We start from the raw sequence: 24,455 nt of genomic DNA, 5'->3' as shown, positions 1-24,455 counted from the left end.
ATCAGAATATGTGGAGGGTTCATTTGAATGGGTTCTGAATGAATAGGCTTAGAGCAGAAGTAGTGCCTTTTTATTATTGGCTGAGTAGACAATGTGAGAAACCACTATGACTGCTAGGAAAGAAGGCGACACTTGGAAATAGAAGCAGCTCTTCTGGCTGGAGACTGCAGATCCACAATTGATCTTAAATGGGAAAAACAATGAAGACATCCATTGGAGCTTTAATCACATTCTTGTGGCTGCAGCTGGACTGTGAGTTGAGGGTTTAAGGGAAATAGAGTGTATTAGTAGATATTCTTTAGATGCTAAGACTGGCTTTATTCAGGTTTCTTCTAGTTGTTGTAGAAAAGGAAAAGCAAACTCTAGAGCTAAATAATCTGAGAACCCTTCTCCTTTCTCTGACTTCTACTTTCTCCTTAGGTGTCAGCCTTGGAAAAGAGGTAGAGCAGAGTCCTTCTACCCTGAGTGTCCAGGAGGGAAACAGCTGTTTTATCACCTGTACTTATACAGATGTTACCTCAAGCTACTTCCCTTGGTATAAGCAAGAACCTGGAAAAGGTCCCCAGCTCCTTATAGACATTCGTTCTAATATGCGTAAAAATGAAGGCCAAAGACTGACTGTTTTATTGAATAAGACTGCCAAACATCTTTCCCTGAACATTACAACCACTGAACATGGAGACTCAGCTGTCTACTTCTGTGCAGCAAGTACACAGTGCTTCCCATGCATCCACTATCTGTACCCAAACCTGTAACTGGGGCAACCCACTTCCTTTGGCACAACCTTCAAGTTATAGCATTTTTCATAGTGTTTGTCTACAAGTGAAAACTAATGTATGTATGTTAGTTTGAATAAGAAGATTAGGTTTGATATGACGCAGAAAGTGTTAAAACACATTCTGTTGGATGACTATTGCTTACTGAATTCTTGAAGGGAATTAGGTTTTATTTTAAAATTCAGGCTTTAACCATTATCCTCAATGGTGAAAAATTGAAAGCATTTCCCCTAAAGTCAGGGACAAGACAAGGGTGCCTACTATCAACACTACTATTCAACATAGTTTTGGAAGTTTTGGCCACAGCAATCAGAGCAGAAAAAGAAATTAAAGGAATCCATACTGGAAAATAAGAAGTAAAACTCTCACTGTTTGCAGATGACATGGTCCTCTACATAGAAAATTACTAGAGCTAATCAATGAATATAGTAAAGTTGCAGGATATAAAATCAACACACAGAAATCCCTTGCATTACTGTACACTGATAATGAGAAGACAGAGAGAGAAATTTAAAAAAAAAAATTCAATTCACCATTGCAACAAAAAGAATAAAATACTTAGGAATATATCTACCTAAAGAAACAAAAGACCTATATGTAGAAAACTATAATACACTGGTGAAAGAAATTAAAGAGGACAAAAATAGGTGGAGAAATACACTGTGTTCATGGATTGGAAGAATCAATAAAGTGAAAATGAGTATACTACCCAAAGCAATCTATAGATTCAATGCAATCCCTATCAAGCTACCAACGGTATTTTTCACAGAGTTAGAACAAATAATTTCACAATTTGTATAGAAATACAAAAAAACCTTGAATAGCCAAAGCAATCTTGAGGAAGAAGAATGGAACTGGAGGAATCAACTTGCCTGACTTCAGGCTCTACTGCAAAGCCACAGTCATCAAGAGAGTATGGTACTGGCACAAAGACAGAAGTAGAGATCAATGGAACAAAATAGAAAGCCCAGAGATAAATCCACACACCTATGGACACCTTATCTTCAACAAAGGAAACAAAAATAAACAATGGAAAAAAAACAATCTCTTTAACAAGTGGTGCTGGGAAAACTGGTCAACCACTTGTAAAAGAATGAAACCAGAACACTTTCTAACACCATATACAAAAATAAACTCAAAATGGATTAAGATCTAAATGTAAGACCAGAAACTATAAAACTCCTAGAGGAAAACATAGGCAAAATACTCTCTGACATAAATCACAGCAGGATCTCTATGACCCACCTCCCAGAATATTGGAAATAAAAGCAAAAATAAACAAATGGGACCTAATTAAAATTAAAAGTTTTTGCACAACAAAGGAAACTATAAGCAAAGTGAAAACACAGCCTTCAGAAAGGGAGAAAATAATAGCAAACAAAGCAATGGACAAAGAATTAATCTCAAAAATATACAAGCAACTCCTTCAGCTCAATTCAAGAAAAATAAATGACCCAATCAAAAAGTGGGTCAAAGAACCAAACAGACATTTCTCCAAAGAAGACATACAGATGGCTAACAAACACCTGAAAATATGTTCAACATCACTCATTATCAGAGAAATGTAAATCAAAACCACAATGAGGTATCATTTCATGCCAGTCAGAATGGCTGCTATCCAAAAGCCTACAAGCAATAAATGCTGGAGAGGGTGTGGAGAAAGGGAACCCTCTTACACTGTTAGTGGGAATGCAAACTAGTACAGCCACTAAGGAGAATGGTGTGGAGATTCCTTAAAAAACTGGAAAGAGAACTGTCATATGACCCAGCAATCCCACTGCTGGGCATACACACCAAGGAAACCAGAATTAAAAGAGGCACGTGTACCCCAATGTTCATTGTAACACTGTTTATAATAGCCAGGACATGGAAGAAACCTAGATGTCCATCAGAAGATGAATGGATTAGAAAGCTGAGGTACATATACACAATGGAGTATTCAGTTCAGTTCAGTCGCTCAGTCGTGTCCGACTCTTTGCAACCCCATGAATTGCAGCACTCTAGGCCTCCCTTTCCATCACCAACTCCCGGGTTTCACTCAAACTCACGTCCATCGAGTCGGTGATGCCATCCAGCGATCTCATCCTCTGTCGTCCCCTTCTCCTCCTGCCCCCAATCCCTCCCAGCATCAGAGTCTTTTCCAATGAGTCAACTCTTTACATGAGGTAACTCAGCCATTAAAAAGAATACATCTGAATCATTTCTAATGAGGTGGATGAAACTGGGGCCTATTATATAGAGTGAAGTAAGCCAGAAAGAAAAACACCAATACAGTATACCAACGCATATATATGGAATTTAGACAGATGGTAACGATAACCCTGTATGCAAGACAGCAAAAGAGACACAGATGTATAGAACAGTCTTTTGGACTCCGTGGGAGATGGCGAGGGCAGGATGATATGGAAGAATGGCATTAAAACATGTAAATTATCTTATGTGAAACGAATCAGATTCAATGCATGATACAGGATGCTCAGGGCTGGAGCACTGGGATGACCCAGAGGGATGGGATGAGGAGGGAGGTGGGAGGGGGGTTCAGGATGGGGAACACATGTACACCCATGGCAGATTCATGTCAATGTATGGCAAAACCAATACAATATTGTAAAGTAAAATAAAAAAAAAAATTTAGCTCACTTGTTTAAGTGGTATCATTGTTGCCATAATTTTAGAAAAATTAGGTAAAATAAAAGATGAGATAAAAATAAAATTCAGGCCTTAAAAATGACTTTATATTTGCTTTCAGACTCCTTTTCTATAAATGAATGCTTGGGAACAATACTACATTCCTATTATGGATGGGTTCTTAATGCTTGTGTTTTGAAAATTATGTATGCTATTTTTCACTTACTGTAAAAAGTATGTTCTAAATGTAGAAAATGTGTCTAATACAAAAATGTAAAATTTATAATTCTGCATCCAGATAATTTATTGTTAATATTTTATTTACTGTATTTTTAAATTCTAGTATGATTAGAATTCTGATTTTTTCACTTAATATTGTATCTTGAAATAAACATTTTCAGTTTCGTTATCTTCATCTCTAACACTTACTTTTTAATGGCTTCATGAGAGACTTTTCTCACAATTATATTTAAAATTTTATTTCTATATTTCTGGCAAAATTGGACTGTCCTTTCTATATATTCTGACTACTTTCTTGTTGAAAATGTGACTTGGGTTTTCTTTAGAGCCCAGTGATGGAGCATATATAGTTTTGTATGTTTGAGGGAAATCAAAATAGAAAGTGATTTATTCAAGAATATAATTTGAGGATTAGGTTCACAAATCTATTCTTCTTTTCAAAATGTTATTAGTATTCACGTTTACTCTCATGTAAGTTAGAAGGGAGAGTTGTGTCTTTTAATCAAATTCCCTTGTGATATAATTTTGTAATCACACCCTACTGCTGCTGCTGCTGCTAAGTCACTTCAGTCGTATCCGACTCTGTGCGACCCCCATAGACGGCAACCCACCAGGCTCCCTCGTCCCTGGGATTCTCCAGGCAAGAACACTGGAGTGGGTTGCCATTTCCTTCTCCAGTGCAGGAAAGTGAAAAGTGAAAGTGAAGTCGCTCAGTCATGTCCGACTCTTAGCGACCCCATGGCTTGCAGCCCACCAGGCTCCTCCGTCCATGGGTTTTCCAGGCAAGAGTACTGGAGTGAATCACACCCTAACATATATTAACTCCATGCAAACCTTGATTTTATATTTTTATCTTTTCAGGAATTTTATATAAGTGAAAGTTGCTCAGTTGTGTCAGACTCTCCAGGCCAGAATACTGGAGTGGGTAGACTTTCCCTTCTCCAGGGGATCTACCTAACCCAGGGATTGAACCCAGGTCTTCTGCATTGCAGGCAGATGCTTTACTAGCTGAGCCACAAGGGAAGCCCAAGAATACTGGAGTGGGTAGCCTATTCCTTCTCCAGCAGATCTTCTTGACCCAGGAATCGAACCAAGGTCTTCTGCATTGCAGAAGGATTCTTTACCATCTGAGTTATGAGGGAAGCCTCATATGAATAAAGTCATACAATAAAAAAACCTTTTGAGAAGTCTGCATCTTTGTGAGGTAGAGCCTATTGTACTAGGCATGTATGATCGCTTTCCCTGCCACCACTCTCACTATTTTTTAACCCAATTGTTTTGAACTTTTAAGTTATTTTACATAAATAACTCATCATTTCAAGTGTTTGAATTTCTTTAAAATTTTATTTGTATTTCTACAAAAGAAACATTATGGCAACTGATAATGAGCAGATTCATTGGAGTGTTGGACCAACTCATAATCAAGTTAAGACATATTCTTCATGCAAAGCTAATTGTACCAACCCCATTATGAATTTTTCTAATATTTTTAAGACAAATTTTATTGGTCAGATTTCACTTTAGCAGTACTAATTGGGGTATGTTTATTACTTGGTGTTTACAGGAGTTGACACTAAATAACATCTCCTACAATTCTTTAACATTGTTGCACAATCAATGGGCTTGTTGAACCAAATTATATCTTAGAGTGGGTATCCAGTGGGTATCCAGTGGATTCCAGATATCTTAGAGAATTCTCTAGTGGTCTTGGATGGAGATATCCACTTTAGGCAGTTGTATATTTGTTTCAAGGATCTTGGGTCAACCTCATCTTCTGTGGACTACCTGCTTCTGACCATTCTCTGGAGAACCTTGGTTTAATATCGCTAATGTAAGTAACTTTACAATTCTTGTCAATTAGGGATGCATGATGTTATAGTAGTTGGTACACATGCGATGAAGGATCAATTTCTTGTACTTTACCTGCTGAATTGATAACAAATAGAACATATTAAAGTCATTTCCACAAGTTCAATGGCAGTTTTTCTCTGGGTATTTTGCCAGCACTAGGTCACCCAGGTTGTCATGAAAAAAACTGATTAAATGAAAGGCTAGGAAATCAACCTGTGCCTGTGATTAAAGGACTGATTATAATGGGTTTATTTATTTAGTTCAGTTGGTGAAGGATTGGAATATGTGTGATCTGGGCCCTTGTGAATTACCTGGGCATATCAGGGACCAGCTGGTAGTGAGACAACATATGACTTTGTGAAGGAAGGAAGCAGGGCCATGGGGGCCAAGACTAATTAATAATGTATTAGGCCACAGTAGTTCAAGGGTGTCTGATACTGTAATTCATTTCAGTTCTAATATTCCACTTGTTCTTTCCACTTCTTCAGAACATAAGAGGGACAATAAGAGTAGTAAAATTTCTGAGTGAGGGCAAAACTTTATATAACTATCTCAGAGAAACTGCTTCCTTATATAGATACAATTTGAAATGACACAGGTAGTAAACACAGCATCAAGTTCATTTTTAATTATGGTGAGTGTTGTGGTTTATCAAAAGATTGCTTCCACCCATGTGAAGAATAAAAATACTGTTACTAGTACATACTCATAACCCATGGAGATGTGAAATTGTTTAAATTTCTTTTGGAAATACCCAAATATTTCCTTGGTATAGTATTCTAGTTCATATTTGGCTTTTATAAATTTTATGGGATTTTATGGCTTCCAAGAAATGCATGAACTGACCCCAATATCTACAAATCTCAAAAAGTTTTCCCACAATATTTTTCTAAATGTTGCAGCCAATATTTCCCTAATGCCATATCTCAACATTTGAGTAAGAGTTCAGTGGAGATCATTTGGCTTCACCAGACAACTGTCTTGGCTTTGATATATTGTGTCCTCATGGATCAAACAAATCAATCATTCCTACTCATTCCTTACAAAATCAGGGTCTGGCATTCTGAACCTAACATGGAATTTTTGAGTCTTTCCATGGATTTGCCTTTATGTTCTAGAAGAGGTTCTTGCATAAGGGCTTTACTCAGAAAGTTACATTTAATGTGATGATCTGCTCGATCATTTTTTCCCCATACTCTGCAAAGTCTTTCATGCTGAGAGACTTTGTCTTTATGGCAAAATTTCTTTAAGTAGCATGATGACATCAAATAATTCATGTATTTAGTTTTCATTTATTCTTATTTTTTAATATAAATTTATTTATTTTAATGGAGGCTAATTACTTTACAATCTTGTATTGGTTCTGCCATACATCAACATGAATCCACCACGGTGTACACGTGTTCCCCATCCTGAACCCCCCTCCCACCTCCCTCCCCATCCCATCCCTCTGTGTCATACCAGTGCATCAGCCCCAAGCATCCAGTATCATGCATCAAACCTGGATTGGCGATTCCTTTCACATATGATAATTTACATGTTTCAATGCCATTCTCCCAAATCATCCCACCCTCACCCTCTCCCAGAGTCCAAAACGATACAGGGTTATCGTTACCATCTTTCTAAATTCCATATATATGCGTTAGTATACTGTATTGAAGTTTTTCTTTCTGGCTTACTTCACTCTGTATAATAGGCTCCAGTTTCATCCACCTCATTAGAACTGACTCAAATGTATTCTTTTTAATGGCTGAGTAATACTCCATTGTGTATATGTACCTCAGCTTTCTTATTCATTCGTCTGATGATGGACACCCAGGTTGCTTCCGTGTCCTGCTTATTATAAACAGTGTTGTGATGAACACTGGGGTACACGTGTCTCTTTCAATTCTGGTTTTCTCAGAGTGTATGCCCAGCAGTGGGATTGTTGGGTCATATGGCAGTTCTATTTCCAGTTTTTTAAGGACTCTCTACGCTGTTCTCCACAGTGGCTGTACTAATTGCATTCCCACCAACAGTGTAAGAGGGTTTCCTTTTCTCCGCACCCTCTCCAGCATTTATTGCTGGTAGACTTTTGGATAGCAGCCATTCTGGCGTGAAATGGTACCTCATTGTGGTTTTGATTTGCATTTCTCTGATAATGAGTGATGTTGAGCATCTTTTCATGTGTTTGTTAGCCATCTGTATATCTTCTTTGGAGAACTATCTGTTTAGTTCTCTGGCCCATTTTTTTAAATTGGGCCATTTATTTTTCTGGAATTGAGCTGAAGGAGTTGCTTGTATATTTTGGAAATGAATTCTTTGTCAGTTGCTTCATTTGTTATTATTTTCTCCAATTCTGAAGGCTGTCTTTTCACCTTGCTTATAGTTTCCTTTGTTGTGCAGAAGCTTTTAAGTTTAATTAGGTCCCATTTGTTTATTTTTGCTTTTATTTCCAATATTCTGGGAGGTGGGTCATAGAGGATCCTGCTGTGATTTATGTCGGAGAGTGTTTTGCCTATGTTCTCCTCTAGGAGTTTTATAATTTCTGGTCTTACGTTTAGATCTTTAATCCATTTTGAGTTTATTTTTGTATATGGTATTAGAAAGTGTTCTGGTTTCATTCTTTTACAAGTGGTTGACCAGTTTTCCCAGCACCACTTGTTAAAAAGATTGTCTTTTCTCCATTGTATATTCTTGCCTCCTTTGTCAAAGATAAGGTGTCCATAGGCATGTGGATTTATCTCTGGGCTTTCTATTTTGTTCCATTGATCTATATTTCTGTCTTTGTGCCAGTACCATACTGTCTTGATGACTGTGGTTTTGTAGTAAAACCTGAAGTCAGGAAGTTGATTCCTCCATTTCCATTCTTCTTCCTCAAGATTGCTTTGGCTATTCGAGGTTTTTTTGTATTTCCATACAAATTGTGAAATTATTTGTTCTATCTCTGTGAAAAGTACCATTGGTAGCTTGATAGGGATTGCATTGAATCTATAGATTGCTTTGGGTAGTATACTCATTTTCACCATATGGATTCTTCTGATCCACGAATATGGTATATTTCTCCATCTATTAGTGTCCTCTTTGATTTCTTTCACCAGGGTTTTATAGTTTTCTATATACAGGTCTTTTGTTTCTTTAGGTAGATATGTTCCTAAGTATTTTCTTCTTTTTGTTGCAATGGTGAATGGAATTGTTTCCTTAATTTCTCTTTCTATTTTCTCATTATTAGTGTATAGGAATGCAAGAGATTACTGTGTGTTGATTTTATATCCTGAAACTTTACTATATATATTGATTAGCTCTAGTAATTTTCTGGTGGAGTTTTAGGGTTTTCTATGTAGAGGACCATGTCATCTGTAAACAGTGAGGGTTTTACTTCTTCTTTTTCAATTTGGATTCCTTTTATTTCTTTTTCTGCTCTGATTGCTGTGGCCAAAACTTCCAAAACTATGTTGAATAGTAGCAGTGAAGTGGGCATCCTTGTCTTGTCCTTGACATTAGGGGAAATGCTTTCAATTGTTCACCATTGAGGATAATGTTTTCTGTGGGTTTGTCATATATAGCTTTTATTATGTTGAGGTATGTTCCTTCTATTCTTGCTTTCTGGAGAGTTTTTTAATCATAAATGGATGTTGAATTTTGTCAAAGACTTTCTCTGCATCTACTGAGATAATCATATTGATAATGATTGAGATAACCAATTTGTTAATGTGGTGTATTACATTGATTGATTTGCGGATATTGAAGAATCCTTGCATCCCTGGGGTAAGCCCACTTGGTCATGATGTATGATCTTTTTAATGTGATGTTGGATTCTGATTGCTAGAATTTTGTTAAGGATTTTTGCATCTATGTTCATCAGTGATATTGGCCTGTAGTTTTCTTTTTTTGTGGCATCTTTGTCAGGTTTTGGTATTAGGGTGATGATGGCCTTATAGAATGAGTTTGGAAGTTTACCTTCCTCTGCAATTTTTTGAAAGAGTTTGCGTAGGATAGGCGTTAGCTCTTCTCTAAATTTTTGGTAGAATTCAGCTGTGAAGCCGTCTGGACCTGGGCTTTTGTTTGCTGGAAGATTTCTGATTACAGTTTCAATTTCTGTGCTTGTGATGGGTCTGTTAAGATTTTCTATTTCTTCCTGGTTCAGTTTTGGAAAGTTGTACTTTTCTAAGAATTTGTCCATTTCTTCCACATTGTCCATTTTATTGGCATATAATTGCTGATAGCAGTCTCTTATGATCCTTTGTATTTCTGTGTTGTCTGTTGTGATCTCTCCATTTTCATTTCTAACTTTATTGATTTGATTTTTCTCCCTTTGTTTCTTGATGAGTCTGGCTAATGGTTTGTCAATTTTATTTATCCTTTCAAAGAACCAGCTTTTGGTTTTTTTGATTTTTGCTATGGTCTCTTTTGTTTCTTTTGCATTTATTTCTGCACTAATTTTTAAGATTTCTTTCCTTCTACTAACCCTGGGGTTCTTCATTTCTTCCTTTTCTAGTTGCTTTAGGTGTAGAGTTAGGTTATTTATTTGACTTTTTTCTTGTTTCTTGAGGTATGCCTGTATTGCTATGAACCTTCCCCCTTAGCACTGCTTTTACAGTGTCCCACGGGTTTTGGGTTGTTCTGTTTTCATTTTCATTAGTTTCTATGCCTATTTTGATTTCTTTTTTTATTTCTTCTGTGATTTGTTGGTTATTCAGCAGCGTGTTGTTCAGCCTCCATATGTTGGAATTTTTAATAGTTTTTCTCCTGTAATTGAGATCTAATATTACTGCACTGTGGTCATAAAAGATGCTTGGAATGATTTCAATTTTTTTTAATCTCCCAAGGATAGATTTATGGCCCAGGATATGATCTATCCTGGAGAAGGTTCCATGTGCGCTTGAGAAAAAGGTGAAATTCATTGTTTTGGGGTGAAACATCCTATAGATATCAATTAGGTCTAACTGGTCTATTGTATCATTTAAAGTTTGTGTTTCTTTGTTAATTTTCTGTTTAGTTGATCTATCCATAGGTGTGAGTGAGGTATTAAAGTCTCCCACTATTATTGTGTTAATTTCCCCTTTCATACTTTTTAGCATTTGTCTTATATATTGTGGTGCTCCTATGTCGGGTGCATATATATTTATAATTGTTATATCTTCTTCTTGGATTAATCCTTTGATCATTATGCAGTGTCCTTCTTTGTCTCTTTTCACAGCCTTTATGTTAAAGTCTATTTTATCTGATATGAGTATTGCTACTCCTGCTTTCTTTTGGTCTCTATTTGCGTGGAATATCTTTTCCCAGCCTTTCACTTTCAGTCCGTGTGTGTCCCTTGTTTTGAGGTGGGTCTCTTGTAGACAACATATATAGGGGTCTTGTTTTTTTATCCATTCAGCCAGTCTTTGTTTTTTGGTTGGGGCATTCAACCCATTTATGTTCAAGGTAATTATTGATAAGTATGATCCCGTTGCCATTTACTTTATTGTTTTGGGTTCGAGTTTATACACCCCTTTTGTGTTTCCTACCCAGAGAAGATCCTTTAGCATTTGTTGGAGAGCTGGTTTGGTGGTGCTGAATTCTCTCAGCTTTTGCTTGTCTGTAAAGCTTTTGATTTCTCCTTCATATTGGAATGAGATCCTTGCTGGGTACAGTAATCTGGGCTGTAGGTTATTTTCTTTCATCATCTTTCCATCTTTAAGTATGTCCTGCCATTCCCTCCTGGCCTGAAGAGTTTCTATTGAAAGATCAGCTGTTATCCTTATGGGAATTCCCTTGTGTGTTATTTGTTGTTTTTCCCTTGGTGCTTTTAATATTTGTTCTTTGTGTTTTCTCTGTTAATTTGATTAATATGTGTCTTGGGGTGTTTTGCCTTGGGTTTATCCTGTTTGGGATTCTCTGGGTTTCTTGGACTTGGGTGATTATTTCCTTCCCCATTTTAGAGAAGTTTTCAACTATTATCTCCTCAAGTATTTCCTCATGGTCTTTCTTTTTGTCTTCTTCTTCTGGGACTCCTATGATTCAAATGTTGGGGTGTTTAACATTGTCCCAGACGTCTCTGAGATTGTCCTCATTTCTTTTAATTCGTTTTTTTTCCTCTCTGATTCATTTATTTCTACCATTCTATCTTCTGCTTCACTAATCCTATCTTCTGCCTCCTTTATTCTACTATTTGTTGCCTCCAGAGTGTTTTTGATCTCATTTATTGCATTACTCATTATATATTGACTCTTTTTTATTTCTTCTAGATCCTTGTTAAACCTTTCTTGCATCTTCTCAATCCTTGTCTCTAGGCTATTTATCTGTGATTCCATTTTGTTTTCAAGATTTTGAATCATTTTCACTATCATTATTCGGAATTCTTTATTGGGTAGATTCCCTATCTCTTCCTGTTTTGTTTGGTTTGGTGGGCATTTATCTTGTTCCTTTACCTACTGGGTATTCCTTTGTCTCTTCATCTTGTTTATATTGCTGTGTTTGGGGTGGCCTTTCTGTATTCCATCAGTTTGTGGAGTTCTCTTTATTGTGGAATTTCCTTGCTATGGGTGGGGTTGTACGGGTGGTGTGTCAAGGTTTCCTGGTTCGGGAAGCTTGTGTCAGTGTTCTGGTGGGTGGAGTTGGATTTCTTCTCTTTGGAGTGCAATGAAATGTCCAGTAATGAGTTATGAGATGTCAGTGGGTTTAGAGTGACTTTGGGCAGCCTGTATATTGAAGCTCAGGGCTGTGTTCCTGTGTTGCTGGAGAATTTGTGTGGTATGTCTTGCTCAGGAACTTGTTTGACCTTGGGTGGTGCATTGTTTCAGTGTAGGTATGGAGGCGTTTGATGAGCTTCTGTCGATTAATGTTCCCTGGAGTCAGGAGTTCTCTGGTGTTCTCAGGATTTGGACTTAAGCCTCCTGCTTCTGGTTTTCAGTCTTATTTTTACTGTAGTCTCAAGACTTCTCCTTCTATACAGCACCATTGATAAAAAATCTAGGTTAAAGATGAAAAGTTTCTCCACAGTGAGGGACACCCAGAGAGGTTCACAGAGTTACATGGAGAAGAGCAGAGGGAGGAGGGAGATAGAGGTGACCCGAATGAGATGAGGTGGAATCAAAAGAGGAGACAGTAAGGTAGCCAGTAATCACTTCCTTATGTGTGCTCCACAGTCTGGACCGCTCAGAGATGTTCACGGAGTTATACAGAGAAGAGAAGAGGGAGGAAGGAGACAGAGGTGGCCAGGAGGATAAAGGGGGGACTCAAAAGGAGAGAGACAGATCCATCCAGTAATCAGTTCCCTAAGTGTTCTCCACCGTCTGGAACACACAAAGAGATTCACAGAGTTGGGTAGAGAAGAGAAGGGGGAGGGAGGAGATAGAGGCAACCTGGTGGAGAAAAAGGAGAGTCCAAAGGAGGAGAGAGCAGTCAAGTCAGTATTCTCTCTCCCAAGTAAAAATAGGTACTGAAGATTGGGTTCTTAAAGGTACAAAATTAATAACAAATACCAAAAATCAAAGATTAAAAATCTAGAGTAGAGGTTGGATTTTCAAAAATACAATATTAAAGAAAAAAAAGTCACAAAAATTATAAAAAATATATATATATATAAAGTTTGCTTTAAAAAATAAGTTCTCTCTTTTTTTTTCAAAGTAATAGTAGGTTATAAAAAATGAAAATTAAAGGAGTAATAGAGGACTTAAAATAAAAAAAAATAAAGAATCATAGTAAAAGTAGTAAAAATATATCTAGGACTTTCTCTGATGTTGTTGTGGGCAGTATGGGGTCAGTTCATTTTTGGATAATTCCTTGATCCAGCTTATATTTCTCAAGATATATAGGCCCCTTCCTATGTAGTCAGTACCAACTACAGGGTTTAAATCTATTGCACCTGTCACTTCCAAGGAGGTTCCCTCTTTTAGCTTCTTCTGTTTGCTGGTCTCTTCAGTGTCTAATTTCCACCCTGACACAAGGGGGCGGTGGTGGACACTTTTTTAGGCTCACTTGTTCAATCTTGCTGTGGGGAGGAGGGACGCTGCAAACAAATAACACTGGGGTGTGTTCGCAGTGTCTTGGCCACACTGGGTTTTTCTCGCTCACGGTGTGTGTGCTTTCCCTGTCAACACTGTTTAGGGTCTAGGTTGCTGTGCCGGGAACTGTCTGAGGCTGGCCCTGGGTTGTATGCACTTCCCAGGTCTAAGCCGCTCAGGTTCAGGTACTCGGGTACTCCTCAGAGGTGCAGACTCATTTGGGCCTGTGTTTTGTGCCCTTCCCAGGTCCAAGAAGCTCAGGTGACCAGGTGTTTTGGCGAGCGTGGTTGCTGCGACTTATTGCCTCCCCCATCCCTGCTGCTCAGTTTTCTGGGTGTACAACTGGCGCACCTTCTCAGGTGGACGTTGACCATCCAGAATCCCAAGAAGTTTTGGTTAGTAGCAAAGTCTTCTTGCAGTTTGGTAGATGAAGCCTCTCTGGGGCCGCGACTGCCCCCTTCTGGCTCTGGCTGCCCTCGCCTGCCTGTCACCGAAGGGAGGAGGGGATGGGCCGGTCTGCAGCTGGCTAGCTCTGCTTTGTTCTGTGAGAGGGCTTGACGGTGTCTAGGGCTTTTCGCGTAGCTCTAGTCAGTCTTTTGTTCTGTGAGTGGGCCTGATGGTGTCTTAGTGAAAGTGAAGTTGCTCAGTCGTGTCTGACTCTTTGCAACCTCATGGACGGTAGCCTACCAGGCTCCGCGGTCCATGGGATTTTTCAGGCAAGAATACTGGAGTGGGCTGCCATTTCCTTCTCCAGGGGATCTTCCCAACCCAGAGACTGAACCGTGGTCTCCTGCATTGCAGACAGATGCTTTACTGTCTGAGCCACTTAGGTTAGGGCTTTTCACGTGATAGCTATCCCACAGTCTGGTTTGCTATCCCAAGTTAGTTCCTTCAGAATGCCCTTGGGGCATTCAGGCCCAATCCTTACTCTAAGCAATGCAGCCCATGCCTCCCTGCCCAGCCCCCGCTTGCTAGTGGCGGATGAAAACGTCTGCACTGCTTCTCCACTGGGAGTTACCATTGGGCACGTAAATCTGTGGGTTTTAATTATTTATTTACTTTTCCTTCCGGTTATGTTGCCCTCTATGGTTCCAAGGCTCACCACAGACTTGGCAGTGAGAGTGTTTCCTTGTGTTTGGAAACCTCTCTTTTTTAAGACTCCCCTCTTGGGACGGAGCTCAGTCCCTACCTCTTTTGTCTCTCATTTTGTCTTTTATATTTTTTTCCTACCTCCTTTCGAAGACAATGGGCTACTTTTCTGGGTGCCTGATGTCCTCTGCCGGCATTCAGAAGTTGTTTTGTGGAATTTACTCAGTGTTCAAATGTTCTTTTGATGAATTTGTGGGGGGGAAAGTGATCTCCCTGTCCTATTCCTCCACCATCTTAGGACCACGAGCTAGTTTCATTTTAATTGGAGTGCACAAGATGTATGCCAAGACTAAGAAAAGCCAGAGAGTTAGGAAATTGCATTGTCTTCATTGTATTTGGAAGCTATGAACTGCATTCAAAACCTATCGACCAACACTGAATATAATTTTTTTTGTAAATTGACTTGCCCAAGAGAGATGCACAAGTTCAGCTACTTGAATTAATTATACTTACCCTAAGGATTGAGTTTTATAAAGGGGTCTGGAGTAATTATTGCATAAACAGCCTGGTATTGTCCCTTTCAATTTTTAAGATTAAATACTTATTAATGAAAAAAATTGTATGAGAATGTCTGAAAGATCTGTTCTGGACACTGACACTTCTTGAATGACAGAAGTGCAATCGTGAGAGTCCTTTGATTGAGAAATATATTACAGTTGAATAATGGGAGTATAAATTCATAATATTTCATATTTATTCAGCCAACTGACACGAAAATGTTGAGTGTGCTCAGAGAGTTATGCTGTATAACTCAGAGAGCAGAGCTGTTTGTACTGCATGTGGTACCATCAGATTTAATGGAGATACTAGAGCAGGATTTGATAACACTTCAACCAATTTAGCTGAGGCTGCTGTTATTTTGAGACAAGGATGATAACTTAGGCTACTGTATCAAGAGGTAGAATAATAGACCAGGGGTCTTTGTTATTTGCCATGATGTTGAATAATATTTTTAGAGCATGGCTTTACTTTTAACATACATATTCAGAGAAAAAGTTTTATTACCATCAACAATACTGCAATCACAGTCCTTTGTAGGTATATGGGTTCACCTATGATATGTTCTCCATAGAAATGGGCATACAGAATATAGAAGCTTATTGTAGTTCATTTAGGGTCTCAACTGAAGTAAAGAGAAAAATGTAATTTCAAAGATTTGATAACCTGATGACCAAACTCTGGTGTCTAAATGGCCTTTATGAATGAGTAGCTGCTGCTGCTGCTGCTACTAAGTTGCTTCAGTTGTGTCAACTCTGTGCAACCCCATAGATGGCAGCCTAGTAGAGCTGGGCTGTAAAAACTCATAGAGAACAGAAGGGGACCTCTGTGATAGGACTCAGTGTGAGTGTGCATGTGTGCTAAGTCACTTCAGTCATGTCCGACTCTGTGACCCTATGGACTGTAGCCTGCCAGTCTCCTACGTTGGCAGATGGGCTGTTTACCCCAGCACCACTTGGGAAGCCAATTGCTGAGTCATGTGCAACTCTTTGCAACCCCATGGACTGTAGCCTGTCAGGCTTCTATGTCCGAGGAATTCTCCAGCAAGAATACTAGAGTGGGTTGCCGTGCCCTCCTCCAGGGGATCTTCTCAACCCAGGGATCAAATTTGTGTCTCCTGCATTGCAGGCAGTTTCTTTACTGTCTGAGCCACCGGGAAGCCCCTTAATTTGAGCATCTTCAGTGTAAATTATTCAGCCAAATGTGATTAGATTTTTTTTTTTTTTTGCTTTCGACCACAAGACAGGCAACTGAACATTGATAGTGAAGAGAAATAGTGCCTTAACAGCAAGAATAAAAAAGTTACAATAATTAGTCCAAACAGCTTTCCTTTCTTATTATTAAATGGTTTATTTCTACCTTAGGTGGAAGAACAGCATACATAGATGTGAGGATGTATGCTTATTGTATCTTACACTGTTACCATAATGTATTACACATAATATTTAAAAATAAGATCCACCTACTCAATTCCTTCACAGATGCAATGACTGAACACAACATTGGTGGGGTCATCAATCTTCACTGAAATATTAGACTTAACTCGTTTTTATTTTCAGATGTAATTGATATCAACTGAAGAGCTGGTTAATGCAAAAGGAAGTTTGGGTTGAGTGAGATTCTCACCTGGTCCACAGAGAAGTTGACATACCCACATCAACTTGCTACTCCAGGAAACCCCTGTTTCCTGTTGTGGAGCTGCAGCAGCACATAACCAGCAATTCTTCCCTCACCCTGTCAGGCTCATCTCACCTTGCACCTTCTTAACATTGAAGAAGATATTTTCCATCTAGTGGAAGAGCTGAAACATGCTTCTCTCCAGCCTTCTGAAGGTGGTCGTGGCTTCACTGTGTTTAGGTAAGGATGGTCTTGATGGGATTGTGCCTCCTCTGTGACCTAAGGACTGGGGGAACAGGCAGTCTTATGGGAACTCTGGGAAGAAGGGGTAGTAGGATCTAAAATAGGATTTCTTTATTCCACATCACTTATTCCTAAAGTTCTGATTCTATTTTTTTTTTCCCCCTTTAGGATCCATTATTGCCCAGAAGGTAACTCAAGACCCACAACCAATGTTAGCACAGGAGAAGGAGGCTATAACCCTGAACTGCACATATGACACCAGGGATTCAAGTTATACTCTATTCTGTTACAAGCAGCCCAGCAATGGGGCAATGATTTTTATCCTTCATCAGGATTCTTATGGCAAGCAAAATGCCACAAAAGGTCGCTACTCATTGAATTTCCAGAAAGCAAGCAAATCTATCACACTTGTCATCTCAGCTTCACAGCTGGAGGACTCTGCGGTGTATTTCTGTGCACTGAGAGAGCCCACAGTGAGACTCACGTAGGAGGGACTTGTACCAAAACCCAGGGCTCCAGTCCACCTGCTGTAGGGACCAGGGCAGGGAATTGGCAGCACAGACAGGAAGTAGCTAGGACGACAGTACAGGTGTAGGGTTGGATGGGAGACACTCACCCTGAGAAAATACCTCTCTAGGTTCATAGACCATGTTCAGAGTTATCATCAAAAACACCTTTATCCCTGATTCATTGTCTTGAAGGTAGACACATAGCATTTTTAGCCAAAGATTGGAAAGAAAGAACGGCTACATAAAATTTTGCCATTTGGTGATCAGATTGAGCTTGAGCAATTGGCTAAGGAAGTTCAGAAACATATGATGGAAAAATCAGTAAAAATATGTGTGAATTGTTGTTTTTTCAGATCAATTTTTCAATAAATATTTATGGATTATATATTGTGTGGAGGAAGAAAAATTCTCCTCTACCCTCTTTGTGTCCCTGGTTAGGCCTAAGAATTAAACTGACCTAAGACAGATTAGAGGAGAAAAGCATGCAAATTTTGTTAAATTTGTACATGCACGTGGGAGCTTTCACAAGAAAATGAAGATCCGAAGAAGCACCCAGAGCAGGGATAGTTTTTATATTTCTAGGATGAAGAAACAATAAATCTGTGAAGAACTGACAAGACCATGGGCTAGTGATAGTCCACTTACCCCCTGTATATCCTAATCTTTCTTGAATACAAAGAGTCCTTGGTGCCATTATAGATTCTCTCTTCAAAAAAAGAATTTATTTACTGCTTTTAGGCATAAAAAAAGGGATCCTTTCCTGCATTTACTCAAATAATTTTTACGTCAAAGAGGCATAATTTGGGTTGACATGTTCTGATTACCTTCAATTATGTAATAGGCATTGTTTTCAATAATGAAGGTCCTCTCAGAATGATGTCTCTTCTTGTAGACCACGCTGTTTTATACTATTTCTGAATTAGTTTGATTTAGGTCTGTTTGGTGTGAGTCCATGGTACTCATATTTACTTTCTAAGGTGACTACTATGCAATTTTTCTCAGTTTGTAAAGGACTTTTAATATTTTTCTTTATATTTTAGTTTTTACCTTATCCTCAAACAATTTCCCTCTCTATATTCCTACATGTTCGTGTCTCTATGCGTATTTAATTTAACTTTCTTTTTTAATTTATTTTTAAAATTTCTTCCAAGTACAAAAATGTTATTTAGATTAAATAACTATAGTATGTAATTCAAGAAATAAGTATGAACAATAAAACAAAATGAAAGAAATCAAAGTGAAGGAATTAAAGATAAAGCAGAAATTGACTGATCAAAGGAAAATAATAAAATCAATAATAAAACCATAACCTGACATTTTAAAAAAGGATTATTTTAATACTTGGAAGTGTATTAACAGATGGATTTGAGCTGGAAAGATTTCCTTTCAACCTGGCACGATTCACTCACTATAGCTCTTCAAAACATATGTATTTGTGCAAGCTTATCTGATTTTGATAGCTCTTATCTGATATTTGGACTCCTCTCTAATTTGACTGAAATTATAGATATAGCATTTATTCCTTTTCTTTAATCTCCTTGTTGCATTTAGGTTATTTCTGTGGTGTGTAAAGAAAAATGATGAGTTTTCTCAACGGTATTTATATTGGAATCTTGGCTTCCACTTACTGCTTGTGTATTTGTCTTTTATTGTGAGGATCTCCAGGTTTTACTCTAGAAGGTCCTGGGGTAGTAACTGTGGTTCAAATTTATGAGATGTATAGATGCTTCAGATTTCTGGAGTGCATCTGAAAATTATTCTCCTTTCTGTCCATAGACCTCTCATAATCTTGTGGAAGTCTCACAACTATGATGATTCTGTACAGGTCAAACCATGGTTTAAATAAAGTAGCAGTATAGAAAGGATCACGTTTCATGAATAAAGGCAAGAAAAAGGGAAGAATTTTGGCTTTTAGCACTTGTATTTAATATTGTACCAGGGGTTCTAGTCAGTGCAATTAGGCAAGAGGAAGAAACAAAAGACAAAGAGTTTTGAAAGGAAAAGTGAACCTATCTTTGGTCACAGATGGTATAATTGTCTGAGTATAAAATCCAATGGGATCTATGAAAGAAATCTACCAGAAAAAATAAAAAAGTTAAAGTCAAATATACACCTCCCATATGATTCAGCCATTTCACCCCAGATATTGACCCAAGAGAAATGAAAGCATGTCTGTAAAAAAAATCGTATTCACACATATTCATAATTCACACATATTCATAACAACTTTATTTGTAATAGCCCTAAACTGGGACTAACCTAAATGTACATCAACAGGTGAATAGATTAAAAAAATTGTTTTGTATCCATATAATGGAATACTACTCAGCAACACAAAAGAATAAGCCATTGATACTTATAACCATGAAAGAATCTTAAAATAATTATGCTGAATGCAGGAAGCTAGGCAAAAAGTATACATTATCCCATTTATATCATGTTATAAAATATGTAAACTGATTAATAACAAGTTTTGCATGAAAATGGGACTAGAAGGTGGGGAGAGGGTCAAGAGGACCACAAAGAGATGTGAGGAAACTTTTGGTGGTGATGCACAGTTCATTGTCTTGATTGTGATGATGGTTTCACGATTATGCATATATATGTACATACATATTTGCCTAATCTTATGTAAGCTTACTTTAAATAAGTGCAGTATATTTTTATGAAAATTATGCTTTAATAATGGCATTAAAATCCAAATTTAACAAATATCTTTCTTCATTGTTGTACAAGACTTCTGGTGTGACTCAAATGCAAATATTTCTTGTCTACATTCTTACTGGCCTTAAAATATGTTTTGTTTTGTTTTTTAAAGTGTGGATAACAACTTTCTGCATCCGTGCATTCTATACTTATTTTTTCAACTCAGGGTCATCAAACCTGTATTGTTTTCCCTCTTTATATCAGAATAAAAGTTTTTAGCTGCTTTTCCTGAATTCCTTTCTAGCATAATTTTGAGGCAGGTTCTGACAATGCGATTTGGAAGGTGAAGGAGAAAGGAAGAAATATGTGAGGCCAAACAGTATCTGAATCTGCTTTTCCTACTTAATCAGAATATGGGAAACCCGTCACGCATTGACTTTGAACTCATGGAACTCTCTGATCTGAAACTGTGGAGAGTCAACTCTCTGAAAGAAACTGAGCTAAGCTTCCATCTATGTGTCTAGGGACTAATGATTACAGGGGCTTTACGGACTGTTTCCTTCTCCAGAACTTTATCCTGATAGCCCTCAGGATTTTTGGTTTCTTTTAATTTTTTTAAATAAAATGAACTTTCATAAAAAGCCAGCTTAAAAAAAGTGAGCTAAATAGGATTTCTTTTTGCTGCTGGTACTTCACAGAGGATCATTTAATACAACTTGTATAGTCATGGGCTTCCCAGGTGGCTCTAGTGGTAAAGAACCAACCCACCAGTGCAGAAAACATAAGAGACGTGGGTTCAATCCCTGGGTCAGGAAGATCCTCTGGAGGAGGATATGGCAGTGCACTCCAGTATTCTTGCCTGGAGGATCCCATAGACAGAAGAGCCTGGTGGGCTACAGTCTATACAGTCTCCAAGAATCCGACACAACTAAAGTGACTTAGCACAGTATAGTCACGGAAACATTTTTCCATTCTGATCCCAGAGCTTTCTCCCTGAACTTTGGCAACTATCTTTGTCTAGACATGGATCACAAATGAAATTTTATTGGACTGGTTTCAACAAAACCTCTTAGGGAGCTTTCAAAATTACAAATTCACAAGTCTCAATTCTGGAAAAAATGATTCATGAAGTTTGTGGTGCGTCTAGAATCTGTAATTTTAAATCATGCACATATTGATTCTATCATCAGCTGTTGTATAAATATCAATTTATAAGTCTTTAATGATTTGAAAAGCTGGGAAAGAACAGTCCTAACCCAAGGTCCAGGCTTTTGACAGAAATTCACATCTTTAGGGTTCCTGACATGGTGGAGGAAAATTATTTTGTTGGGGGCCAGCATGAGGCACTCCACCCATGGCAAAGGTCATGAGGAAGGAGGCTCGACATACGCAAAGGCGGGATCGAGCCTCAGGAGTCCTCGTGGAAATCCTCGAGCATCTACCCCCATAACCAGAGCCTGCCTACTTTACTACTTTGTGCTCTCACCTACACCTCTGACTTTACGGGGGGCTGTCCCCCACCACCTCTTCGGAGGTGGAGTTAACTTAGAGCTCCAGTTAATAAAAACTCCTGGGTGTGACAAGGGTGTTTTAACCTACAAACTCCTCTGAAAGTTCTGTAGCCTGCCTGACAGGCTTGTCCGGCCACATGTGATTGCTCACAGCCTCCCAACTGTGAGAGGCACGAGATGCTTTAAACCTTCTAAAAACAGGTTCCTTAGAAAAGTTAGAAAACTATTAGTATAAGTATAATGGGCTGATTAGAAATTGTATTGGTGAAGGATTTTTCATTTGTTGAGCCAATGTTTGTTGCTAAGTCTCCACATCCCCTGCCCTTATACACATTAATGAATATATAGAAGAAATAAGTATTAACCTTTGATATTAATCACGTTAGACCTTAGGCTAAGTAAATTCTTTCCTTAACTAAAACCCACTACACCCTCACCCTATAGGAATGTAACTTTATTTGGGTGGTGTCTGTTTTAAGAATAATCACCCCTGGAGAAATAAGTGTCCTGGTTGACTAACCGCTGTCACAAGGAGAGGGTCATAAATTGTCAGCAGGCCCCCTGGCCAGAAGATGATGTAACACCCCTAAGACCTCTGTATACATTTGTATGAAGCACCTGACTTTGATAAAATCAGGACTGCTGGCCCCGAGTGACTTTTGCATAACATCTCAGTGTATAAAAGTAGACCATGGAAAATAAAGAATTGGGATCAGTTCCTCGAAAGACTGGTCTCCCCATGTCGCTCTCTCTCTCGCTCTGGCTGAGTCTCCATCTGGAGCGTGGAACCCACCAAGCTTACTAATTTTGCCTGGGCTTCTAAGATCCGACCGGGGAGGCCTCAGTGTCTCCTCTCCTTCGGGAGAATGGAAGGATGCCTGCAGCCTACATAGGTGGTGCAAGCTTCTTGTCTTGAAGTTTTATTGGTCTCCCGTGTAAACCAAACTACTCAGCCTCTTTTCTCCACTGAATTTTCCTACTGAGCTATCCTCATTCTATTACTCTTTACATCTCTAATTAATATCTAATTGAAGCTATTGTATCCTGATCCTCACCAACGCCATCCCTGCTTCGAACTCTCTGGATCAGCGGGGCTAGACCCCGGCAAAATGTTATACCAACATTTTGATGCCAAATTTTAAGGTTAAAATTTGGCATCAAAATGTTGGTATAACATTTTGCTTATTACTTATTACATTAAGTAATAAAAAGTGTACTTGAGATTAGATATCTACTGAGTATATTATTAGTAAGATTTAGTAAGATTAGTATTTGTTGCTCAGACAGTAAAAAATCTTCCAGCAATGAGAGAGACACAGGTTTGATCCCCAGGTTGGGAAGATCTCCTGCAGAAGGGAATGGCAACCCACTCTGGTATTCTTGCCTGGAGAATTTCATGGACAGAGGAGCCTGGCGGGCTACAGTCAGTGGGGTCACAAAGAATCAGACATGACTAAATGACTAATACTCAGCCAGCTTGAAACTGTGAGAGAATAAGATATTCATATCAGTAGAATTTCAAGTAGAATTTCATAAATTCAATTATGGTGTTTCTTTATGACTAGGATTCATATTTTCATTTTCAAATGATTTTTATATTCAGGAATATATGACTATTAGTAAGACATGTGACTTTCCTCCTTAAAAGCTTTTATTGAAAGATAGAATTTCTTACAATTGATATAATTTAGGACTAGTCCCTCACAGCTCAGTTGGTAAAGAATCTGCCTGTAAAGCAGGAGATCCAGTTTTGATTCCTGGGTGAGGAAAATCCCCTGGAGAAGGAAATGGCAAACCACTCATTTTCTTGCCTGAGAGTCCCATGGGCAGAGGAGCCTTGCAGACTCCGTGGGGTTGCAAGAATTGGACAAGACTTAGTGACTAAACCAACCAACCAAGGAAACAGTGCATTTCAAAAAGTAGTGATTCCTCAAAGATTGTTTATTCATCATTTTTGTTTAATTGGACAGATATTTTGTGATGTAATAAATCTCAGTTTACTGCTCTACATATTAAGATACAGTGTCGAAAAGTAAAGAATCACTCAGTAATGACTTGATTTTTTATTACTTCTTCTAAGTTCAACCACAAATGCTTTTCTGGTATTCGATGAATTATGGCTAGCTCACACTGAATAAAGGACTGTTTTAACATGCTCAAGGAAACTGGTATCTTTTCAGTTACAGACATACCCTAGGGATGTTCTATTAAAGGACTTTTGTCAGGTAGAGGCCTAACAACAAAATATACCTAAGAGGTTAGAGCAACTTGTTCAGATTTCCAAGTGCCATCTGAAGACTGGTATATGTCTCAAAAATAAAGCTGGGGATGAGAACATGTTTGGGAGACTAGGTTATAAGCATCCCATTCCTCTCTCTGTCCACGAGAGGGTGCAGCTTCCTGACACCAACACATTTCCTGTGTGAAATGCAGGCTTCGATTTGTCACTTCACTGTGATTTCAACCTTTCTTCCTCTTAAAAGTCAAGAACTTCATTCAGGTGACACTCCAGAGATGAGCTCTTCTCCAGGCTTAGTGACTGTGATACTCTTAATGCTTGGTAAGTAAAAGCCTCTTAAAACATGGATTCTTCCTTCTATTATGTCAGCAAAATCTTTAACCATAATTTTATCCCAGAAAAATATGCCCAAGGTGACACAAGATTTTTTTTATAATTTGCCCAGGACGAACCCATGGAAACTCAGTGACCCAGATGGATGGCCAAGTGAGTCTTTCAGAAGGGACTTCTGTGACTATAAACTGCAATTATTCAAGCTCTGGGTACCCTTATCTTTTCTGGTATGTCCAGTATCCTGGAGA

At 38.4% G+C, this 24,455-nt stretch overlaps 1 gene segment (V, D, J or C); it reads left to right on the top strand.

Annotated features, from left to right (window-relative positions):
- Window positions 1-200: 200 nt before the first annotated feature.
- Window positions 201-17,457, top strand: LOC129620751 (T cell receptor alpha variable 13-1-like). The segment is given in 3 exon segments: window positions 201-252; window positions 421-708; window positions 17,138-17,457. Coding segments are annotated over 3 exon segments (660 nt in total).
- Window positions 17,458-24,455: the final 6,998 nt, after the last annotated feature.

The sequence above is a fragment of the Bubalus kerabau genome, chromosome 10, assembly GCF_029407905.1.
Source record: "Bubalus kerabau isolate K-KA32 ecotype Philippines breed swamp buffalo chromosome 10, PCC_UOA_SB_1v2, whole genome shotgun sequence".
Classification (NCBI taxonomy): Eukaryota; Metazoa; Chordata; class Mammalia; order Artiodactyla; family Bovidae; genus Bubalus; species Bubalus kerabau.
This window is presented reverse-complemented; position numbering and strand designations above follow the sequence as displayed.